Genomic DNA, 24,449 nt, shown 5'->3' with positions numbered 1-24,449 from the left:
CACTATTTTCTGGTGCTCTAGCAGGGATGCTTGGGGCTGAGAGGGCCATGGGCTCCCTCTGGAGCCCCTTCTCTGCCTTTTACCTCTCAGGTGCCTCATGACAAGGAGGCTTATCCCTGCGCTTCACCAGGGGCCAAGATCACTTCCAGATTTATCTGAGGACATCAAGCAGGTGATAAACCACAATGAGCATTCCTGGCTGTGTGCTGGAGGAATCAGACTGCAAGGTCTTTGAGGCCAATGAACCAAACCTGGTTATTTTTCCCTCCTCATCATCTGACCATGAAGCTCTGCTTTTCACCCCAAATACAACCCTTACACCAAAACTGCCACCACTGAGATGGCAGTGGTGTTTTGTGCACCCCTGGTGTCACCCTGCCACTGAGGCTGGCCCCATGTGAACCTGGGGTGCTGGACACTTCCCAGCTCCCAATGCACACATTCCTTTCTGCCTGGAAGAAACAAACAGCAAACACTGGAGGAAAGGAACTGCTCTCAGCCTTTGGTCTGAAGAGTCTGTGCTGCATGCAGGAGCACTGGTGCAGTGCAGTTCCAGAGCCTCCTTGCAAAGGGATGTGTAGCTTGGGACCCGCCAGCTCTCCAACACCCCATCTGCAGAGCCTGAACCCGCTTGGATCAGCTTCAGCACTGACTGGAATGAATTCTCCTCTTTGTGGCGGCTCACTGGCTCCCGGAGCGAGGCGGGTCTGGCCGGGGCCGGGGGTGATGCCTGGGGGGCCGGGGCATGCGGCGCTCCCTTCCAGCGGAGGGATGTGCGTGGGTGGGAGCCGGCGTCCCTCTGGCGCTGGCGGATTCGGGAGGGAGTGCACTAGATGGTGCTGTTCAACCTTTGGCTGCCTTTTAAAAGGCTCCCGCAAGGTCATCAGCGGTGCCGAAATTCGGTGGTTTCATTCAAAAAGCTTTTTGGAATTAGGGGATAAATAGAAATACTCTGAAATATGAGGTCTTACACTGTTCACTGGCAGAGGCAAAGGGCATGTGCTGCCTCCCACCTCGGGCCTGCAGCACCCTCAGTGCAGAGGGAGGACCCAGGGTTTGACTACATTACCAATGATGGCTGACGAAAATAATGATTTAAAGAAGAAAATGATGCCAAGAAAAGAATGTCCTGGGGTGCAAGAGGCGGCTGACAGCTCTCTCTTGGACCGCAGGCAAGATGATGCTTACAGAGTAGGCGGAAGAAAACGTATTAGCATTCTAAATAAAAGTATTGGTGTTGTGGCACCAGGAACTCAGAGCACCCCAAAGAGCCCGGCTGGGATGAGGCACCAACAGCCCAGTGCCACTGAGGGGACAAGCAAGCAGAGCCACAGGGTACAGCTGGCAGGAGAACAAAGCAGAGAAGTGGCCATGGATGGGGCTGGGGGCTGGATAACAGTGCCTGCCCCACAGGGAGGGAGGGATGGATGGATGGAGCAGATCTCAGTGTGGGCAGTGAGGATGCCCACAGACAGCTGTGCCAGGGCTGGGGGCAAGAGTGGAAGTGAGTGGTGCTGATTTCAACCACTACAGCATCCTTTCTTGCAGGGTCTAAAGATCCTGTCCACCCTGGCCATGCCAGCCTGCCAAAGCATCCATGGAGTGTGGGTGCAGGTCCCACAGGCAGCCTGGGGGTGCCTCCTTCTTTGCATTCCCCAGCTCAAGGAGGCAAACACATTGCTGCTAATGCTGGGTAAAAAGGATGAAGCACTGTTTGGACACCAAGTTTGCCTTTTCACACAGATCCTGCTCTTTCATAAACCCCATGGTGGAGCCTCTTTCAGGCAATGAGAAGGGCTTGGCTGCTCTGGACACTCAGATCCTTCCCCTTCAGAAAAATCATCCCAGTTTCCCTGTTCACTCCTGTTCCCATATGGGTGCTTGCTTGCAAATCCCCTGTTTATGCTGGGGTACAGGGATGGAAGTGGATGGATGGGGCAAAAGCTTTACTGCTAACATCAAAAATTACAAAAACAGTAGCCAGGGTGACCTTCTTCCAGGAATGTAGGGAGAGAAGGGCCTGGACCAGCTAAGGCAGCTGTCTGAACTGGGTTTTGCAGCTGCCAGTGTTTGCCCATGGTGGTGCAGATGCCCAAATGGCAGATGGAAGCCCCAGTACATAACCCTGAGTTCCTGCAGTGTCCCAGCACCCTGACCTGCTCCCCAGGGGTTTGCTCTGCCTTCATCTCCAGGTGTTCCTCTTTGTGCCTGCCCTGGCATCAGCCTCTTTCCCCCAGCTCTGCTTTGCCCTTCCCACTGGATTACAGAGCTCCCAAAACTGATGTTCCCCAAAAAAAAGTTTATGGACAAGCTCATGCCGTGCCTTGGGAGGCTGCTCTGGATGTGCTGCTCACCCAGCACCCTCCTCACAGAGGAGCTTGACATGGACTTCACTTTGTCCTCCCACACTTCTGTGACCCTCCTACCACCAGCCCTCAGACCACCCCAGCTCCTTCCTGACTGTCAGCCACCTCTAGCCTCATGTTTTGGGCTCAGGACTGGACTTTTGGTCAAAGCTTTCGCCATACTCCTTCTCTATTCCAACCAGCCCAAGGAGAGTCACAGCAGCTCATGGCCACTCTTGGTTTGCACCATTCATAACCCCAGTAACAGCCAGTGACCATATCAGCTGATGTTCCTCTGCCCTGGCTGCCCAGTTTGTTCACGTGGGCTTCTCTTCTCACTCCTGTCCCACCCCAGATAAGCCCTGGGCTCCCATCCCAGCTCAGGGCTGTGGCATAGAAGTGCATGAACTGATAGGGGTGCCAGGCCCTTGGTGTGTCCCCCAACCCTCCCCTCCCCTCTGTGCTGCTTTTGGCGAAAGGTTCCCATATGTGGCAGAGCAAAGAGACCCTCACAGAGCCCTGCTAGATCTGAGACCCTCCCACATCCATGACCCTGACAGATCCCTGCCACATCCCAAACCTCACAGCTCCCCTGGTTTTGATCAGCCTTCTCTGCCAAAAGCAATGGCACAGGAGCTCAGCCAGCACCACCAGTGCCCAGCACCCTTCATCCCCAGCCAGGGAATGTGAGCACCCCCCAGGGACACCCCACACACCTTCCTGCACCCACCTGTGGGGTCCAGCCCGGGCCTGTGCCCTGCACTCCTGCCTCTCCATGCTCCAGACCACCAGGCTCGCTGCTCCTCTCGGGGTGCCAGGGCTGGGATGCCATCCACACGCATCCCAGAAATGCCGCTCTGCAGAAAGAAGAGATGTCAGCTCGTCCCTGCTGGCACCACCCTACCCAGGAGATGTTTCCAGGGGAGCTGGGCCAGACAGGGACACCCCATGTTCCCCACTCACAGGAGTGGAACCTGTTCCCATGGCCCTGAAGGACACACTTCACATCTTGCCTCTCTGTGAGAGGGAGATGTCTGGAGCAGGGTGTGCTCTGTCTTGAGCACGGGGCCTCTGGAGTGGTTATCCCTGCTGGAATAGTCCCAGCTTACAGAGCTGAGGCAGGAGGGAGCAGCAGTGGCAGGGGACAACCCTGTCCCTGGTTCCCAAGCCCCACTGCAGAGCCAGGACCCACCCACCTGCCCAGGCCATTGCTCACCCTCTGCTCCAGCGTCCCCATGGTGGGGTGGGATAGGATGGGATGGGATGGGATGGGATGGGATGGGATGGGATGGGATGAGAAGAGCACAAGGAACAGCTCCATGGAAACAGCTGGTTCCTGCAGCAGGGTTATCCCAGAGCAGCCTGTGATAATTCAGCCTGCTTGATTCTGTTGGGAAAGATGGATTTCCTTTACCCAGCCATGAGTGACTGTGACCTGGGCTGCTGGAAGGTGGGGGAAAGCTGGTCAGTGCAGAAATATCGGCTGCTCTGCTCTCACAGACCTGATTTGTAATGCTGGGCAAGATCTTCTCGCTTAACTGTGATCACCAGCTCGGCTGGCAAAGCCACCTCAGTGCTTGGTGGTGCCTTGATGTCTGTCCTGCGGCCCCAAGATTTCCAGTGTGACCTTTGGACATGATCTCCATCAGCAGTGCAGCCTGGAGGGCTGATCCCCACATTCCTGGCTCACTCCTGGAGGGTCAGCTCTCCCAGGGAGATGGCAAAATTTTTGTGACGTGTAAGGCCTGGTGACTATGTTTTGGCTAATTTTCCACCTCTGGTGGCCTGGCAGTGGCCAGTTGGACACACGCTGCTGTTTCTCTGATCTCTCCTGGGATGACTCTCGCTGACGGTGCCTCTGCTTTGAGCAGGCTTTCCCGGAGATGAGGTCAGGGAATTGCTCTGTCCCGCAATTCTGGTTTGTTCTGAGTCCACCTAGTGGCCCATGGTCGGCTTTGCTGGGTGCAGGGAGGCTTGTGAGGACATCTCAGAAATGCTCCTGCATCCAGGGCAAGCTCTAGAGAGAATTTTACCCCTGCACTGTGCCTGACATGTATGGTTTAGGTCCCAGTTCACCGCTGTCCTTCACCAGGAGAGCTCTGAGCCATGAAGTGACAACAGTAGCTGAGGCTGTGGCTGGTTTGCTGAGGTCCAAACCCCAGCCAGCCCTGGGCAGTGGGTCCCTGTGGTCACACTGGGCACTGCTGAGGGAAGCCCCACAGCATTTCCACCCCTTAATTCTCCTGCAGAATGATTTTCTCAGCCTCGAGCTCCTCAGACAGGGCAGTAGATGCCCCAAACGCTTCTGTGAGTGATCCCACACCCTGAGGAAGTGCTGGCTCTGGGTGCCCAGGCAGCCCAGCAGCCAGAATCTAATGGTCACTGGCAGCTAATTGCCAGCAGTGGGCTCCTGGTGGCTGTCCCAGCCAGGCAGGACAGCTGTGCTGGCAGGAGGTCACAGTCTGCCAGCCAGAGCCCTCTCTGGGCCCTTCTGTGGCACAACACCCTGTGTGAGCTGCAGGACCATGTGTATTCCAGGCCAGGGGGTCTGGCCAACCCCAGCTGGGGACCCCCAGTCCTGGCAGGAACTTCTGGGAGCCTCTGCTCTTTCAGCTCTCTGGTAGGATAGCCACAGACCCTCTGGGATCTCTCTCTACCCACATGGAGACTCCAGCCTCCATCACCCCTTTCCCAACCTCCTGCTTCCCTGCAGCACCTTGGAAATCCCCAGCTGCAGGTGGGGTTGCCCTCCTTGGCTATCTTCCCTCTGAGGTAGCTCTTCCTTGGAGCAACCATCTTGTGCCACCTCCCCAGCAAGGGCCACCCCTCCTGGCTGAGTTGGGGGCTGGGACCCCCACACTGGGTGTCACCAGCGCCCAGTGAAGGTGCCCAGGGCTCAACACCAGCAGGTCCTGGAGCCCCTCCACCCCCAGTGACCTGCCCAAGGGTCATGAGAGGTTTCTCTGGAGGATTCCTTCTCCATGGTGGGAGTGAGTGGGACAGGAAAGGCTCAGCACTGGTGGACACCAGCTGAGGTCCTGACCAGCCAAAATGCTGGACACAGCCCAGCATGCCTGGGGCTGACCTGCTTCCTCCTGCAGGGAACAGTCCTGGCTGATCAGCTGGGGGTGCCATTTGTCCACACACTTAGGGCAGAGTCTCCAAACTCTTCTGCTGCTTTAACTGTCCTAGCACAAGCCCAGCCCAGGGCTTGGCATTGACTCATCTCGAGGCTTTCCAGATGAGGTGAACAGATATGGAAAGTGTTGGTCTTATCCTGACAGAAAACTGGAGAAATTGCTCACAAAATCATTTACCGTGGGAGGAAGCTCAGAGAAGTGGGGCGTCTCTGTATTTGGAGGGATCCAAGACTTGCTCCACAGCCAAGGCAAACCTGCACTGGATGTCAGCCATGGGATTCCCTGTCCCCTTCTGCCAGAGCTTCTGGGCCATGCTCACCACTTGGCAACTCTGCCTGGCTGCCTCTCTCCTAAAATCTCTCCTTCCTGTGCCAGGCAGGTGAACCACAGCAGAGCCAAGTGCTCTCCAGGACAGAATGTCTGGCAGCTGGGGGAGTCATGGAATTGTTATCATGAGCATCCCTGGCATCCCACTTCCCTGGGGAAGAGATTAGCAGAACTGCTCCTTGGAGATGTGAGCATCAGGCCAGGCAGCTTTGAGTGCCCCATCTCCTCCAGAAGCCAAGCCCTGGGCTGTCACACAGCTGCTTCCCAGCCCTTTGTCCCCTGTCCCCATCAGGACACAGAGGCCCCTGCCCCTCCCTTGCTCTGCAGGGCTGGTGACAACACCTGGTGTCCAACCGTCCTGTGTCCAAGCATGTCATGCCCAGCCGTGTCACACCCCTCCTGCTCAGGCCGTGTCCCTCAGCCTGGGCAGCTCCTCTTCCCCACAGTGGGAGCTGACAGCACCCAGACCCCTGCTGCCTTGGCATCCCACCTCAGGGCTCTCCTGGTGTTCTCCCAGAGAACAGATTCCCACTCTGGTTGTCCTGCTGGGCATTCTCTCTCCAGTGCACCTCCTGTCAGAAGTCCTTCCATGGACACAGGCTGGCTGGCACAGTGCTCAGCCTCCAGACAACCCATGGCTGGCAAATGTCAGCAAATCCAACCTTGTATTGTATTTCATCCTGATTCTTTATAGTTACAGAGGCTCAAAACAGGAGAAAACACATCTGGAAGCAGACGTACAACTCCAAATCTCAGACTTGTAGACATTGTAGACCTTGCAGAATCTCCAGACCTTGGACCTAGACTTTTCCTATTGGCAGCATCTTCCCCAGTGTGCCAAGGCTATGCCATGGAGAACATGTGTCACAGAGCGTTTTAGTTCCTCTTCCCACACTTCTGTGACTCTCCCAGGGCTGTGAGGTGAGTGCCCATGGTCTTGGGTGACCACCTTGTGGGCAATGTCCCAAGAGACACCAGCCAATGGCAGAAGTTATCCCAGCCCACCTGAGCTTTGGCCTGCCACTGCAGGCCCACTGGACATGGAGCAGAGGTGTCTGCCCAGGAGGTCCATGTCTCCCTCTTCCCAACAGAAGGGTATTTTCCGGTCTCCAAAACTGAATATCTGTAGCTCAGCCTATTTATCTTAGTCTTGCACTCAACAGCTGCCCAGAGACCCCTGCCATGAAAATTCTGCCTGATGGCAATGAATGATTCAGCCTGAATTCTCATCCAGGTGGTTTGTGCTCGTCATGTGTCAATGCCACCTGGCAACTTCTGTGCTGGGCAGACCTCTGGATGGACCATGTGGAGCAGCTGGGAGTTTTGGGAAAGCCTTGGTGATGATCAGAGCAGCTGTCTGGGTTGGGCAGTGAGGTTCAGTGAGAGCCCCACTTCAGCCCTCCAAAGAGCCTCTGCTTGAGGGTGGCACCCATCCCTACCTGGATCCCTTGGTGGATCTCAGGATGGCCTGTCCAGGGCTGGGGACTCACAGCTTTGTCAGCTTAATCACTGTTTGTGCATCCGTTCCCTGCAGGAGCTTCTGGCATTGGCCATTTTAACTCCACTGGAGGGGGACTGTACTTCTGGAGGATTCCCAGTATCTGTGAGTGCAGCAAGAGCAGAACAGCTTGACCCGGGGCTCGCAGTAACAACCAAATCCCTGTGGGGCTGTTTCCTCCCTGGGTCACTTGTCTCAGTGCCTTGTAACCACTGTCCCAATGGATGAATGCCTGTGCCCGCCTCAGAGAGCAACTGGGGGTGCAGTGAGCCCCCCACCCTCTGGAGAGGGACTCCTCTGCTGTCCCTTGTCATGAGGACAAAACCCTGGGCAAACCCCCTGGGCTCTTTGAAATGAGTCCTTAATTGGTTTCTCCATTGCAGTTTCCTTTCCATGTTCCCACTGAAGATCCTGATGGCTACACATGAGCCACTGGCCTTGGGTGGCACTGAGCTACCCGCAGCAGGAATAAGGACATTTTGGACTCAGTGGTGCCCTGGGAGGGCCACGGGCTCCTGAGTGAGGTCACAGCCACCAGAGACCCCAGTTCCTTGCTGTGCAGAGTTCCCTGCTGGCTCAGCCCCCCATCCTCATCCTATGGCCAGCCTGTCCAGACATGTAGTTCAGAGCTGTTTTCAATCTCTGTGGACCCTCCTGCCCTGCTGTGGAGCAGGTGTGGACCCTCACCCAGAACTGCCCCATTGCTCAGGACAGCCATGCCCAGTGCCTGGAGGAGAGGGTGGCCAGTGTGCCCTGCTCACCTCCAGCACCCACAGCTGCCACCTCAGCCCCTCTCAGCTCATTCCCACCAGCTCCCACCTCCTCCTGCCCCATCAGCCGGGCTGTGGTCCCCACTTGTGTCCCACCTGCCCTTTGCTGCTGCTGGTTTTATTTCCTTTCCAGGTTCCTCGGCTCGGGTTTCTGCTGCGCCGTGTTGGGAAGACAAGGTGAGTCCAGGTGTGATCTCCACTTCTCCCCAGCAGCACTGGCTCTTCACGGCATGGACACTGCTATTCCCACTTCAGTTGTATCCCATGTCCTTAGAGGAAGGTGATTCCCCCATCCCAGGGCAACAGCACCATCCCAGGGTAAATCCCAGGGCATGGCTAATTTAAGGGGAGCCACCCCAGCTGCCAACTCCCCATGGGAACCACCAGCCCAAAACCAGGCCCGGAACCAACCTGGCCTTGCAGCCCTCTGTGCCACCACTGCCCTGGGGAGGCAGCGAGGGGTGAGAGTCCCACTGAGGTCCTGCCAGGATCCCGGTGAGGTTTCAGGGCTGGCTGGAGCTGGGAACATCCCTGCCCTCTTTGTGCTCCCCTGGTAAGCAGCGCAGTGCAAATATCAGCCGCGTTCTTTGAAATGAAAATAAAACTGATGAAAGTCGGGCAAATCCTCCTGCTGGCCCCTGCTGCTGGCCCGAGCAGTGGCTCTTTCTGCCGCCGAGCCGGCTCCCGCAGTTATCAATACATTATGTATGCCGGTGTCCGTCGGCCAGAGCCTTTTGTTGATGCTGAATATGTCCTGGCCAACAAAAGTGGACTGGATTAGCCACAGTGGATTAAAAGATTTTCTTCTTGGAGTTTACCTAATAATATAACAATTGACATTGAAGGTCTCTTTGAACCCTACACGACTCTCTTATTTTACCATCTGTGAGTTTGCTCTCCGTGCCGCTGATGGGGCGCCCGGCTGCCGGTGGTGCCGGTGGTGGGAACGCCGCCCGGAGCCAAATTTATCACTGAGCAGAAGAAAGCAGCCCGCGTTTGAAGGGAGGCGGCAGGAAAGGAAAGTGGCACAACTTCTGTCCTCCTGCCTTTGTCCTCGGCCCTTCTGCTGGTGGCTCACCAGGCTGGCGATGCTGCGGCGTGAGGAGAGAAGACACCCAAGGAATGGGCTCCAGCGGTGGGGAAGCCACCCGCTCGTCTGCAATTCGAGGTGTCTGGAGAGGTCCCGGACGGAATAAGCTCCTTTATTAACCATGAATTTTGGGAGAGTTGCCGAACTGCGAGCCAATGGAGTTTGCTCGTCTCGGTTCCAGCTGTTGGGATCTGGCCACTGTCCCTGGTCTCCATTGCAAGATGGGTCAGGCAGTGGCGGCAGCGACACCGGGAAACATGGAGGGCAGCGGCAGCAGGGGAGGAAGGCTCCCCCCAGCATCCTGCGGCGCCGCCGGCCCTCGCCCCCTCCTCCGGCACACCCTGGCGTCCCAGCCTTGGGCTTTGATCTCATCCGGGGGGGCTCCATTCACAAGTCTTTCATTGCAGCCTTTGGAAATATCCGTCCTCAGAAGTCGCCAGTAATGAGATGGGGAGACGATGAGCAATTTAGGCGCCGTTCTTTTTCGCTTGCGTTTTTTATCTCCATATCCCCCCCCTTTTTTTTCCCTCTTTTTTCTTTTTTTTTTGCAAAGACACTTCTGGAGCGGTGCCGACTTTGTATGGGATCACCGCGCCACCCCAGACCTGCCGGGGGGGCAGCAATATGGGGCTCGTGCCTCTCAGCCGGGGGCCTTTGATGAAGCTGCTTTGCGAAATTTGATTTGAAAGGCCTACGATGGCAATTTGGGGAGAATGGTGGAGCCTTTCTCCACCCGCCTCTCTTTGTCTCCCACCCGAAGGGGGGTTCCATTGTGGGTGCCGGGGCGAGGGGGTCGGGGCGGCGGCGTGGGTGGGGTGGGGCGGCGGAGGGACCGCGGCGCGGGAGAACAATGAGCGGGAGATGGGGAGAGTTGGGATTCTCACCTGCCCGGGCATTCGCAGTCCGCCATGACGGGAGCAGCCGCCCTGCTTGCCGCCGGCCGCAGCACTTTTTTTCCCCAGACTCTTGAACCTATTTCCCTTTCTTGGCAAGTGCGTGGCTGGAAGATGGGAATCTTTACTTTATATTGCAGCTTGGGCTTCCCAGCCTGATTGGCTGCAGCCAGGACCAAATGCTGGTCCTTCCATCCCATCGTCACTATGGCAACCGGCCCCGTTAGGCACCACCGATTTACTTATAATTGCTGGGTAAATAGTCAAGACAGGCCGCTTTCATCCCGCACCCAGAGATTGCTCTTCCTCATCTCCTTTTTTCCCTACTTTTTTTTTTCCCCTTGGAGGAGGAAGCCCTGAAGAGCAGCAACACTTAAGGAAACTCTTTGAAGGCTGTTGCAGAAAGTGGTGCCTCCCTTGGCCAGCCTTTCCCATTGCTCCCGCTGCACAATGCCAAGGCTTTCCTTCACCATCACGGCTCATCAACCCTCATCATCCTCCTCCTCCAAGGAGCGGTGCTGGGTGCAGACACATGATGCCATTTCTTCTGTTTCCCATGGGGATTCCACACTGGTTCATCCCAAGAGCCAGGATGGGGCCAAACTGTCCTCCATGGCCTCTTCCCCCTTCCCCGCCGCTGCCATCGTGATTGCTGCTCACAGCACTGGAGTTTTCCAACAGGGAACTGGCACTGCCTGGATCAGCCATCCCTTTTCCTGGCCTCGTGGTGCTGGAATGAGGAAGTGGTACCTTTGGCATGCTCATCCTGCAGCCTAGGGTGCTTCCTGCCTTTCTGCTGAGCTGCTCTGAGCCAGGTCTGCGAGGCACAGGGCCTCCCACTCCTCTGGAGGGTGTTAATCATGATGGACAGAGCACAGGGCTGGACACCAGTCCTGTGATGTGGGCATGGGTTCATGCTCATGGCTGAGTGCGTCCTCCAGGTGGGAATGTGGTCCTGTCTCCATCCTCATGTCCAGGGATGGATGTGGCAGCCAGAGAACAGCAAACAGCCCAGCCCTGCTGGCTGGAACACCAGCATGGGACTTGAAATGTGCTTCTGTTCCCATGGGTCATTACTGGCACCAAACAGCAGTTCCAGGAAAGTGGGGAAAAAGGGGGGGTCCCAGGAAGAATCTAAAGGCTGAAGAGATCTGGAGAAAATGGACAGTAAGGTAAGAGATGAAAGCATGGGCTTGAGGGAAAGGAAGCTGAGGTCATCTTCCCTTTCCTCCTCAAAGCAATCCAGAGTGGAGTACTTCAGGGCAACTGCAGGAGCAGCATGAGAAGACTCTGCCCAAGCTCATAATTTTGTTGGGAGAGCTGGGGGATTCCCATCCTTGGGAGCAGAGAGGAGACAAAGGTGACCACAGATGTCACCATGAACCCAGCTGAGAAGAGAGCAGAAAGGAGCTGTGGAGCAGCAGCGTGTCCAGGGCTTCTGGGGGAGCTGGGGGAGAACAGCTGATCCTCAGACAGATCCTACCTACCCACTGCCAGAAAGAGTTGTCTGGAGCCTGGCAGATGTGATAATAAATTTCTTTTTCACATATCACAGGGAGAGCCTGGAAAGGGCAGGTCACTGACCCCAACAGCTGTGCCAGTGAGTTGGCAGAAACACTCCTGGAAACGGGATTTGTGGGCACCAGAGTGAATACCCTCCACCTGGAAAACGAGGGTGACTGTAAAGGGAAGCCTGTCTCCTGGAGCAGCAGTGAATGATGGCCACGGTGAAGCTCCCAGGGGTGTGCAAGGACTGGTGACAATGTGGTCACCAAAGGCTTCCAGAGAAGTGGAGAAGGGGCTGGCTGGTGCCTGGAGCAGCTGCTGCTGACAGTGCTGGGCAAAGAGCCCACCTGGGGCCAGGGCAAGCAGAGGGAAGCACCAAGGGTGGGCTCTCCCCGCCCACGCTCATCAGCAGCCGGCTCAGGGTGGCCGGGAAGGCTCAGCTCAAACATTCCAGCCGAGCACTGCATCCCCCAGTGCACACTAAGGACGGTGTCACGGCCCCAGCTGTGCTCTGGGCCAGGGTCTGGCAGCTCCGGGCTCTTCTGGGCACGGGGGCACGTTTGGGACTCAGGGATGCGGCTCTGGGCACAGCTCGGGGGCTGTGCAGCTCCTGCCTGGGGCGGCTCTCCTGCTCGTGCTCTCTGTGTCTGTGAAAGGCAGCGTCTCTGTGAACTGCTCTGGGCTTTGGCTGGGCGGGGATCGCTGCCTGTGCCCTGAGGACGAGCTGGCACCTCCCCGGGCAGCTGCAGGTCCCCGGGCAGGGCAGCTCCCGGCAGAGAGCCCGCGCTGCCCTCCGAGCATCCTCCGGCCGATCCCGTTCCCATGGCAACTCCCGGCTCGCAGCTCCCGGCCGCGCGCACACACACACACACACACACACACACTGCCAGCTCCCCTGCTCACCTTCCACCCTCTCCTGCCACGCGCTGTCCCCTCCTGCCACCGGCACCTGCTGGTCCCCCCACGAGGAGCCACTGCCTTGCTCCCCACTGCAGAGTGCCTGCACAAACCCTACCAATAAGAATCTTTCCCAGAGCCCTACAAAGGCCTTAATTCACCTTGTTCTTCAGAATATCATGCAGAAGACAGTGAAAAAACCCAGTAAAAGGTGACGGAGCATTCAAAGAAGAGAAGGGAGCTCAGCAGGACAAGTGGGTCTGGGTATGAGTGATTTTCACAGTACTTTCAACCCTGCACATCCCAACTCTGCACATCCCTGGCCAGGTGGAAACCCACTAGCCTAGTGCCTGCATCCGAGGAGATTTCCCTCCATTTTTGGTGCTGGCACACAGGTTCCACACTTTAAAACAGTGGTAGAGAAGTGCTGTAAAAAGAAAGAGCCACAGCTAATGACTTCTGGAGGAAAAGCCTTGCAGCAAGACTTGAAGCTCAATGGAATGAGAGGCTAAAGTGTGAGAAAGAGGAGAAAATCCCATGGATGGCAAAGTCCTGCACTGGGAGCAGAGCATGACAAGGTTCCATTCCTAGAGCTTGAGCAAGGCAGCTTGAAGTAAGGAGTAAAGACTTTCCACCCCTTGAAACCTTCCAAACCCATACATGACTTTTAGGGGAAGGATTTAAGAAGCACAGGTCCTCCAGCAGTCTCAAAAGTCAAGGGACAGCATCCTAAGGAATAAGATGAGCAGTCATAGACAGTTATGAGCTGTGGGGGCAGAGTCACCTCACATCCAGATGGGCAGGTGAGACTCATCTGGCAAAGTCCACCTGGATCTCCCAACACATGCAGGAGGGGGCTGTCAAGGAATTTAAAGCACTGTCAAGGAAATTAAAATGCCTTGGAATGTGTGAGCAGTCTCCATGGGAATAAACACCTGGCTGAAACACAACAATCCTGGCCCCATCCATGCCTGAAGCACTGCCAGAGAAATCCCCTTCCCGCTGCTCCCTTTTCCCTAGCATTTCCCATCCTGTTTGCTCCCTCCTCCTCATTCCACTCTGCTTGGGGAGCACGTCCCTGGGGGCACCAGGGCACAAGGACCTGCTCAGAGCAGCCGCATCCCCGGGTACCCAGAGGCCCTGTGAGCAGAGCCCTGCTCCCCTCTCAGAAATGCCATTTTCTGTGTTTGAGTGCTCTGGCTGGCCTGAACCAGCACCATTTCCATGTTACCATGGCAATGGCTGCCTGGAAAATGAGTGCATGGGATGCTCAGAGCAGCAGAGTCCAGCCAGGCAAAGGCCTCTGTGGCCAGCCTGGTGGCATGGCCACCCCCCTCAGCTCTTCCTCCTGCAGCCAAGGAGCCCGACCTGAGCCCACAGCCTGTGCCAGGAGAGGGGACAGGAGGGAACTGCCCCTGCCTGTGTGTCCATCTCCCATGTCCATGTGCCCAGAGCAGCTCAGCCCACAGCTGCAGGAGAGTTGGTGGCAGGAACATGGCAGGGAGCTTTTGGCAATTCATTTCCATATGGAGATTTTATTAGGTTGCTGTTTCTTGGTTTGTTTGTTTTTTGGTTTCTCTTTCTTATGACTCCTTACTGTAACAACTAAGCCCCCATGTCCCTGTCCACCTCTCTGCTCAGGCTCAGTCAGACCTGCCTGGCTGCAGGGACTCTTTCACCCCAGAGAGAATCCCCCCAGAGCCCTGCCACCATCAGGCCACCAGCCCTGCCCTGACACCCTGGCCATGCCTCGTCCCACCTCTCCCCTGCAGGGCTGGGGCAGCTGGCCAGGACAAGCAGTGTGTCAGGAACCAGGGCTGGAAAATCCCGTGGTCACTCCTGGAGAGCCACCAGGACCTTCTGCTGGCCACAGGCAGCCAGCACCCGAGGCTGACAGCCCCAGGGATGCTCACACAGAGCCAGGTTGTTTGCTGCTCCACTCCACTGGGCTCTAGGTGATCCAGCACGTGGCCAATGGCTCCATCCTGCCATCCCTGCCTGCAGCCACCTCTCCTGGAGGTGATGGTTTGGCACACCAGACAGTTCCTTGGGAGGATGGGAGAAGAGAGAGCACAGCACGTGGCAGCAGGAGGGGCTCAGGCAGGAGGGTGACTGTCCACACCCCAGAGGAGAGAGGGAGCAGAGCTACTGGACTCCCTTTTCTCCAGCCAGCACCTGGGAGCTGCTCTCCCTGACCCACCCCCTCCTCGCTGGCTGCTCTGCAGGAGGAGCTGCAGCTCAGAAGCTGCAGCACAGAACAGTGAGCTTGGGAGGACCTCTGGAGGTCTCAGCCCAGGCTCCTGCTCCGAGCTGGGCTCCAGGGGTCACCCAGGGCCTCACCCTGTCCTTCAGAAAACCTCCACCTCTCCAGACCCTGTCCCAGGACTGCACCACCCTCCTGTGGAAGTTTTTTCTCAAGTCCAGCCAGTGTTTCTCACTACCCATGGTTTGTCCCTCTGCAACAAGTGCAGCTCCATCCTGATCCCCAAAATCCAGAATGGTTTGTCACTCACGGGCAGAGCCACCAGGACATTTGCTGCCATTTCCTGATCCCCAGGAGCAAATTCCAGAGACAGCAAAGCTGTGGGGGGTAAGCACAGCACATACTCCCAGCTCCCACAGCCTGAGCGTCCCAGACCAGCTGGCTGGAAGGAACTGAGTCCTGTGGATCTGAAAACAAACACTGCAGTGATACTTGAAAGGGTTTGCTGGAATTGTCCAAGCGAATTTCTAAATCTCATGTCTCCTTGATTAATGCCATAGGATGGGGGATGATTTCAGGCTACATTTTGAGCTGTGCTGACACCAAGTTTGGGCTGATTCACAGCACTCCTAAAAGTCACAACCCTTTGCAACAGTGATTCCAAACCAAGAGCCTCCAAGCCAGGAGGGAAAGGCAGGCTCACCTCTGAGAGGCAGGAAAGGACATGTTGCTTGTGCTATTGCTCCCCAAATGTCCCTTTTGTTTGCATACAGAGGGGCTTGTTGGGAACTTACAAGGAAAATCTGTTTAATTCATGAAGGTAAACAGTTCTCTCGTTGAGAAGCAGAGCCTTAATCTCAAGCTGTTTTTTGGATCAGTGACTGTGACTTGCTGGGAATAACAAGTGAGACAGGCAAAATCCAAACATTGCTTCATGACACCAGCAAACACCAGAATGCAGAACCACCAAGTCCCAAACAGCAGGATTAGTCCAGCCACCCCACCCAAGGCCTTTCCTGCTTGGATGCTTTCCCCAGTTAACCTTTTTCTCTGCTTTATGACTGCAGTGTTGGGTTTGGGAGTGATTCCCTGCCAGTTATTCCTCCTTACCTGGAACATGGGCCCAAATTTCATGTTCCAAGGGGCAGTTTCATAATTGCGGCTTGCTGGGACTATTAAAGAGAGTGGCATATTTTTGATACCTGAGGAATGAATTAAACAGGAATCCCTCAGTCCTGGACTGCTGTCCCACTTCCCAGCGCTGGTGGCTGACACGGCACACGTGCCTCTCCCAGCCTCTCATCCATCATCATTTCACTGCTGTCTTGATGAGATAATTTTTCACCGTTCCCCTTTCCAAGCACTGCTATTCCAGCCTGGTCTAACGCTGCCAGATCCAAGGTGACCCTGGCAGGGCTCTCTGGCCATTTGCTGGGGGCTGTCACATCCTTGCCAGCCTGGTGTCGGATCCTCCCCACGCTCCACCTGCCTGTGCCTGGCTCTGGGCCAGGAGCAGGAGCCTGGTGACCTTTGCAGGAGGCTGAGGCAGTGCTGGGCTCTGAGCAGTGCTTGGCAGCCGGGTCCTTGCCCTGTCCAGGGGTGGATTTTCAACTTCAAGCTGACAGTGCCCTGGCACCCGTGGGTTTGTGGCATCTGTGGCTTCCTGGGAACATGTTGTCATGGCAAACTACCAGCTTCTCTGATCCCCCCTGTCAGGGCAGCAAGGGAACCATTATCTGCCAGACTGAGCCCCCCAAACAGGGAAAACCACCCCTCAAGCAGCACCAAACTCTCCAGCTGCAGCCAGCACTGTAAAAGCAGGGCAGGACTAACACTGAGCCCTGAGCTGTTCCTCCACCTCCTCAAGGTCACTTGGCTGGGGGGTTTGTAGCCCAAACTGCCCCAAATGCTGTACAGGAGCTGCCTCCCCACCTCGAGACATCTGCAGCTGTGCCCAGCAGCCCTTTGTGCTCCACCCCTGCTGCACAGACTGCAGCTTCCCTCCAGGCAGCAGAGTAATCCATGTGAGCACATCTCTGGGCCTCATCCAACATGGGTGTGAGGAAAGGAGCAAGGGGAAGGTTTCTCCACAAAAGGCAGGATGACAGGAAGTCAGGATTCACCATATCCCAAATAAATTCCCCCAGAGAACCTCCTGCAGCTTCAGCTGTGCTCATGCAGTGCCCCTCTTAGAACACTCACCCCCAGCAGAAGAAAATAAAAAAGCTCCTCTCCCCAAAAAGCTCCTCCTACCCCTTGTCACCCACCAAGCCTTCATCCCCCTGACATGGTTGTGCCCCAAAAATGTGACCCCAAACCCCTCAGCAGGTGGGGCTGAGCTCCCCAGCACAGCTCACTAACCCCTGGGTTACAGCCCTGTTTCTGTTGGAAGTCGGTGACTTTTAAATCTTATTTTGTAAAGATGTAGTTGAAGTGGGTGTTGAAGTCTTTGCTGCTGTCTGGCAGCATGCTGTCCTCATGCAGTGCCCCCCTCAGAACCCTCACCCCCAGCAGGACAGGAGCTTTCTTGCCACCCACCAAGCCCTCCCGAGGCAGCAGACCCTGCAGCTGCCCAAGAGCAGCTCTGGAGCTCAGTCAGGGTCCAGGCTGGGCAGTTCCAGCCATGGGAGGACACACAAGCAGAGCCTCAGCCCCACAGAACCAGAACCTCCCACTCCTGGGACAGAGCAGCAGCTGCTCCTTGTGCCCTCAGCCACCTCCAGCAGCTCCCTCTGTGCCCAGGAGCTCTGAGGCACCCGGGGACCCCCGTGGGGCTGGGCAGGCTCCGGGCACGCTCCAGTGCAGGGGGCCAGGACACAGCCACGGGCTGGGGCTTTGCTGGGAGCTGCATTAAAATGCATGAGCTCAGCTGGCCCTAATGATGAGCAGAGCTGTCAAACGAGGAGCTTGTCCCAGCTAATTATCTCTAACGAGGGCAGAGTGTCAGGGTCCCCGAGGAGCTGGGCAGCAGCTTCCCACTCAGCTCAGTTGCAGCAGAGAGAGAAGATAACCAAATGTCATTGTGCTGGCCTAGCTGCACTGTCATTAATTAGGCAAATATGACCTTCTGTGCCAGTTTGCTCTTCAGAACCTGGACTTGCTGGGGATGGATCACACAGGCAGGCTGGAAACATCCCAGCTTCTGCCACCCAGCCTGCTCCCCTTAGCCCCTGCAAGAACAGCACAGCCCTGCCTGGCAGCCCCAGCCAGCCCTACCAGCCTGTGCCAGGCTCCTCTGCAGGCTCAAATACCCCTTGTGGGGACTCCAGCTCCTTCTCTGTCCTAAAGAGCAGCAGATAAGTCTGGTTTCATGAATGCTGTTTAGATCCCACTCAACTCCACCACCTCCCTCACCCAAGCCCCAGCACGGTTCTGTGCTCACTCAGTGGCTGCTTCTGCACCACTCCTCCCCCAAACCTTCCAGGCACTGCCAATCTCCACTCCCCTGGGTCCTGCTCCATTCCAGCACAGAAGGGCAGAGCCACACTCTGCTCTACAAGCCCAGTTTCTCTTTTATCAGTCCTTATCACAAACCAAGGCAGTGCACTTGCCCTGATGTGCCACAGGGGGAAGCCCAAGACAGAGGTAAGGCAAAGTCTCCTCCACAGAGAAGACCCACACAAGGTTCAGCCTGCAGGCTCTGTGCTTGCCCCTCACCTCAGAGCTGAGGGGAAAAGGGCAGAAGCTGATTTTGATCCACCCAGAAATTCACTGCACCACCTCAAAGCTTCCAGACAACACCAGGAACTCCCAGTGCTGCTCATCAGCCTGTAATTATGGCAAGTGCTTTGCAGTCCCTTGCTGCCAGACAGCAGCAAAGACTTCAACACCCACTTCAACTACATCTTTACAAAATAAGATTTAAAAGTCACCGACTTCCAACAGAAACAGGGCTGTAACCCAGGGGTTAGTGAGCTGTGCTGGGGAGCTCAGCCCCACCTGCTGAGGGGTTTGGGGTTCCACTTTTGGGGCACAACCATGCCAGAGGGATGAAGCTGGGGATTGATCTAAGTTACATTGTGTCTCACAGTCCCTGCTACAACACACCAATAAAACAAGTATCAGAGAGAAGTTTACTGCTATGAATACCAAAATGTGTATTTTGTATCACAAGTGGGCTCTCAACAGCAGCCAACTGCTTGTACAGGCACAAGATCCACACTGAGTCAGTCTGACAAGAACTCTGAGAGCCACAGCACAGAAACTCTTTCCTCAGCCCACAGGAACAGGTCCTCACAGAATTTAGGCTCTCTTGACACTTCAGCAACGTGGTTTTCACATGGCCTCTTCCCCAGCAGCATGGTTCAGGCAGCAGAGCCCCTGAACCCACTGCTTTCTCTGCAGCAGGGAGTTTGCTGCCAAGGTTTCTTCCTTCTACTGCTTCTGCACTGCCTGTTGCTGTTCTCTCAGCTGGCTGACCAGCTCTTCAGCATACACCTTGAAGAGGGGGACAGGGTCCTGCAACAAAGCAGAGGATACACCACGTGAGAGGAGTGAACCTGAGCAGCAGTGAGGGGAAGCAGCTAAACCAGAGGAGGATGTGACTGGGCTTTATTTGGGGGCTGAACAAGGCAGCCTGCTGTGCCACAGCAGCAGCTCAGCTCTGTAACCCTCCCTCAGAGAGGGCAGGCACTGTGTGGGGCTTTCAGCAGCTTCCCCAGTTCTCAGAGCAGATGAGGATCATCAGTAGCTCCCAAGGATATCTCCTTCCCTTCCTCCTCCCCTTCAGTGTCTCCTGGAGCACGTGGCTGAACACCCCATGGAGAAGCTGCACGTGCAGCCACGACACCTCAGAGCTGAGCACTGCCTCAGGAAATCACCTTTTTCTCCAGGAGCCTCTGTTTTTCTATGGCTTCTTCCAAACTCAAGCCAACCCACTCAGCTTCTTCCTCTGGGATCACAAATTCCTGTGATAAAAGGAGGAGAAGGAAGCACAGTCTTTGCAGTTACCAAGATATAAATCCTCTCCATGCCCAGTGCTGGAACTCTGGTTACTGAGAATTTTAGACTTTCTGTGCTGACAGGAGAACACTGCATTTGACCTGAGGCCATTGAGAAAACTTCCAAAAATTAATGACAGAACCAAAATTACAAGTGTGTAGTTTAAATAGAAGTGTATAATATCATATAGTAAAAAACTCAGCATTTAAAGTTTTAGGTTATAGTAATATATACAAAACAAGATAGAAGTTTTAGAATATAAGCTAGTCCTTCTTCATGGGTTTAGGTGATATTGTATAAGCAGATTAAAAAGTCCACATTACAGATCACAAGTGGTTAGTTATTCAGTTAGAAGTAAAAATAATTTAAGTGTAATTTCTTAATTATAAAATTTATCCTTAAAAAATCTTATAAAGAGAGAAATACAGCTCAAATTTTTAGTTTGTTAAAATAAAGTACTATAAAACTCACAGTTTACAAGAATATAATATAAATAAAAACTAATAAACATTGAAGTCCAAACAAAAAATACCATCTCACACACTTAATCCCAACCCTAACAAAAAAAAAAATTAAAACTCCCTCAGCCCAGGACACAAACATGAGATCCAGAGGGAACATTACTATGGACAAATCTCAGAGCCCTGTTCCCTCATTTCCAACCACCAAGGTCCACCTCCCCTCTCTGCTGTCTCCTCAGCAGTGTCCTGCTCTCTCATCAATGTCTGCTCCTGCAATTCTTTTAAGCACTTCTGGGGCTGTTTCTCAGCACAGCTCCCAGGACTGGGGGTGCTGGTGGTGCTTCCAAGCACCAGCTGCACAGAACTGACACAAAACTGGCACTCGGGGCTCCTCCCTCCAGGGCAGCACAAATTCTTCTGCTTTTTATTGCAGGCTCTCACTGACCTCAAGCACAGCAAAAATACTGCTTTTTCTGTCCCTAAAGGATGACTACAGAAATTAGAAGCCCACAGAAAGAAAGAAAAAACCGATTATATTTATATTTTCTTGTCCCTCAGCACAGGAGCACCAACACCAGTGATGGGTGACCACCCAAACAGCAAACACCAGGACAGGCTGCTGGATGAAGCCCTTTTCTGACCCAGAGATGGGGTAACTGAGAGGTGTTTTAAAAACTTTTATTCTATTTTCAGTTTCATGTGAAGGGTGAGACAATACAGATGTCATAAATTACGCTACTGTAATCAGAAGTTAATGATTTTAAAATAAAATATTAATAATAACAACAACAATAATAAAAAGTGCATCATAAATATTGCATTATTAGAAATAATATATTATTTTTATATTTATAATAAATAGTATATTATACATACAATACCATAACAACAACAACAATAATAAAAAGTGCATCATAAATATTGCATTATTAGAAATAATATATTATTTTTATATTTATAATATATAAATAGTATATTATACATACGATACCATATATAGTATATATACACTATATATACTATATATACACTATATATACTATATATAATATATTAATAATACATTTATATATTATAAATATAGACATTCAATTACTAAAATTATAATATTATAAGTAATATTATATTTAAATATTAGTATGATGTTATAATAAATATTATTATAATTATTATGTGTTTTTTGGTTTATCAGTTTTTGTTACATTATGTTGTAAATGCTTTAAAGCTAATTATTTAAAATTACTCTTTGTGGGTCTTACAGTGTATTTTTCATAGTTTTATTTTTCACAGTTCTATTTTTCTAAAGTATTTAGTCCCATTTGTAAGGCTATCTTTTGAAACTTGTTTTTAATTCTATTTCTCTTACCAATATTTCTTATCCCACGGTATTCTGAAGGCAGTGTCTCTTATCCTAAGGTTTGTGTAGAGATGTATATTATGCGAGATTTTCCTTGGGCTTTGGGAATACTTTACACACCGATTTTTGCCATTTCCCCCTCTGCCCTGAGCAGAGGCAGCCCAGGCAGGCCCCGGGGCTGCACCCACCCTGTACTTGTGGTAGATGGCCTCTCTCCTGGCGGGGTCCCCGGGGTGCAGCGCGGGGTCGCGCCGCGCCAGGCGCAGCAGCATCGTCCTCTTCAGGTCCATGCCCAGCTTGGAGCACAGCTCAGCCCGGGGGGTCTGCAAGGCACAGGGTCACACGGCTGTCTGCCCCTCCCCTGGGGCTCCCTGCAGGGGGGAACCCCCTGGGAACAGTTTTGGGTTGGGACTGTTTGGTGTTCAGCTGGTTTGCTGTGATCTTACCTAAAGCTTTGGCACCCTGTCTGGACCAGCACTCAGGGAAGCACTGCTAAGTGGCTACAAGATGTGCAGTTTCAAGGTCTCCTAAAGTTGTTTCATCTAATTAACTCTTAAAACATACTTTATTTTTACTTTTCTACTAATAACTCATCTCTTGTCTGTATATGTAACTTTTGCTTTGTGGCTTACCTCACTCAGTTATCTCTGTGCTACTAACCCTGTGGAAAATGGAGCAGATGAAGAAGACAGAGACAACGCCCAACATCTTCCATTTTGCTTTGGTCAACATCTAGACTAAAAATCTCAAAACCTAAACTTCTCACCCAGTGACAAACTACACTGCTCTCTATTATCTATTTCACACTTTGGCAGACTCTAGTCTATCTCAAAGCCTTGCAAGGCTCTCCATGGGTGAAGGCTAAAGGCAGTGTTTCTCTGGGGGTCAGAACTCCTCAGAGCACACACAGAAATATTCTGTGTGCCCTGGGTTCCCCAGGGTCAGGGGCACAGCAGTGCCCCAGCACAAGTGCCCCAGCACAGTGCCAGCTCACCCACACCCAGCACAGGCTCCCGGGACACGGGTGGGCAAAGATCTGCTGGATTTGTTCTGACAGTTCAACCACAGCTCTGAGTTTGTGCATCCAGAGCTCCAGTCAAGAGGGGATGAAAGGCTGGGAGCATCAGAGCTGTGCTAAAGCATTTACAGCAGCAGTTGCTCAGCTTGGACACTGAGGGCAGAGCTCGGGGGGGCTGCAGCTCCTCCCGAGGGCAGCTCCAATCTCTGGGACAGGGAATGGCTGGGGTCAGGCTGGATTTTGGGAAAGGTTCATCCGCGAGAGGGTGCTGGGCACTGCCCAGGGAATGGGCACAGCCCGAGGCTGCCAGAGCTGCAGGAGTGCTGGGACCATGCCAGGCACGCATCCCCCAGAGGGTGCTGGGCACTGCCCAGGGAATGGGCACAGCCCGAGGCTGCCAGAGCTGCAGGAGTGCAGGGACCATGCCAGGCACAGGGTGGGGTTGTTGGGGGTCTGTGCAGGGCCAGGGCTGGGACTGGGTGATCCCGGGGGTCTATTCCAGCCTGGCATTTTCCGTGCCTAATTCCAGGACTGCCTGCCGGCCAGCCGAGGCCGGGGGCGGCGCGGGCACGGTGCCGGTGCCCGGTACCTTCAGGATGTAGAAGTCGAAGCCGAAGGCGGCGTCGATGAGGTCGAGCGTGCGCATGGTGACCGTGATGGTCAGCGTGGCGTCCAGGATCTCGCTGTAGAACTGCCGCTTGAACAGCTGCGGCTTCCACGTCTTGGGCAGCCTGGTGGAGAGCTGGGCAGGGCCCGGGGGTCAGGGCAGCCCCGGGGCGGCCCCCTCAGCACCGGCCCCGGCCCCGGGCCCGGCCCGGGGAGGGCGCGGCGCTCACCTTGTCGTCGCGCGCGTAGCGGAAGCCGCGGACCCATCCCTCGCCGCCCCAGAGCCCCTCGTTGGCGGCGGGCGGGTAGTACACGGGCACCGGCACGTCCTGCACGCGCTCGCGCTGCCCGGTGCGCGGGTTCCGCCGGTAGCGCAGGCCGTGCGGCTCCCAGTGCACGGGGGCGGGCGGCGCGCTGTCCTGCAGCGAGGCCAGGTAGTGCTGCGGCAGGCGGGCGCAGATGCCGTCGCGCATCCGCAAGGCGGCCCAGAGCCGCGGCGGGAAGCGGTGCAGCGGCATCGCCCCGGCCCGGCCCGGCCCCGCTTCCGCTTCCGCCCGCGTCACCGCCGCTTCCGCCGGGCCGGGCACCGGAACGGGAGCGGGAACGGGAACGGGAACGGGAATGGGGCCGGGAACGGGAATGGGGCCGGGAGACCGGCGCCGCGCCCGCCGCTCATTGGCCGGCGCGGACGGAGCGCGACGGCGGCCGGGAGGGGCCGCGCCGCGCCCGCGTTTCGTTCCCGGCCGGCCCTGAGGGTGTTGTAGGGCGGAGCGGAGCGGAACGGGCACGGAACAGCTGGAATTCCATCCCAATGGGCTCGGGGGCACGGCTGGAGCTGGGCCAAGCTGGATTTCGGGAAAGGTTCTTCCCCCAGAGGGTGCTGGGCACAGCCCGAGGCTGCCAGAGCTCCAGGAGTTCTGGGACCATGCCAGGCACAGTGGGGTTGCTGGGGGTCTGTGCAGGGCCCTGGATGATCCCTATGATCCCGGGGGTCCCTCCCCACTCAGGATATCCCCTTATCCTGTGAGGAAGGACACACGAGGGAGCAGAGCTGGGCTCTCCCTCTCTGGGCCATCCCAAATCCCACCCGCACACGGCCCTGAGGCCGCAGCTGGCCCCGCCTGGGCACGGGGCCATGAGGGGAGAGGAGGTGAGAGGAGATGGAGATGATGGACATGGAGATGGAGATGGAGATGGAGACGAGGCCCCTTCCAGCCCTGTGCTTGAGTGACTGCAGCCACCAGGCGTCTGCCCGCAAATACCGTCACCTTTATTAAATTATAAAACCGTAAGCTTTAAAATTTACCGTATAAAATAATCACAGGTAGTAACAGCAAAGAAAAAAATAACCTTTTCTTCTTCTTTTTTTTTTCCCCAGACACAGGAATTTGCTCAGA

At 54.8% G+C, this 24,449-nt stretch overlaps 2 protein-coding genes across 3 annotated transcripts in view; both read right to left on the bottom strand.

Moving 5' to 3' along the window:
• The window catches only part of AXIN1 (axin 1), a 77,509-nt gene extending 74,319 nt beyond the window's left edge, over positions 1-3,190 (bottom strand). The window contains exon 1 of the mRNA XM_039731982.1: positions 3,076-3,190. The gene's annotated coding sequence lies outside the window, so the exon portion shown is untranslated. The remainder of the gene's footprint in view (positions 1-3,075) is intronic.
• A 15,538-nt stretch (positions 3,191-18,728) lies between these two features.
• On the bottom strand, positions 18,729-23,622 carry MRPL28 (mitochondrial ribosomal protein L28). 2 transcript variants are annotated; one of them, XM_039732416.1, is made up of 5 exons: positions 23,283-23,622; positions 23,036-23,188; positions 21,617-21,751; positions 19,490-19,576; positions 18,729-19,127 (listed from the first exon to the last, which is right to left on the bottom strand). In XM_039732416.1, exons 1-5 carry the CDS (start codon positions 23,568-23,570, stop codon positions 19,044-19,046), a joined length of 747 nt encoding a protein of 248 aa, XP_039588350.1. In that variant the 5' UTR covers positions 23,571-23,622; the 3' UTR covers positions 18,729-19,043. The 2 variants fall into 2 exon arrangements, with proteins under 2 accessions (XP_039588350.1, XP_039588352.1); XM_039732418.1 differs by lacking the exon at positions 21,617-21,751 and having other exon boundaries at positions 23,283-23,615.
• Positions 23,623-24,449: the final 827 nt, after the last annotated feature.

Source organism: Passer montanus, unplaced genomic scaffold (assembly GCF_014805655.1).
Source record: "Passer montanus isolate IOZ18808 unplaced genomic scaffold, ASM1480565v1 scaffold8, whole genome shotgun sequence".
Lineage (NCBI taxonomy): Eukaryota > Metazoa > Chordata > Aves > Passeriformes > Passeridae > Passer > Passer montanus.
Note: the sequence above shows the minus strand (reverse complement) of the source record. Positions and strands in the feature narration are given on the sequence as shown.

Coding starts and splice junctions, on each gene's coding strand:
- MRPL28 (XM_039732416.1), bottom strand. CDS start 23,570: ATGCCGCTGCACCGCTTCCCGCCGCGGCTCTGGGCCGCCTTGCGGATG. Junction 23,189..23,282: donor GCTACGCGCGCGACGACAAG/GTGAGCGCCGCG, acceptor GGCCCTGCCCAG/CTCTCCACCAGGCTGCCCAA. Junction 21,752..23,035: donor TCGACTTCTACATCCTGAAG/GTACCGGGCACC, acceptor TGTGCCTTGCAG/ACCCCCCGGGCTGAGCTGTG.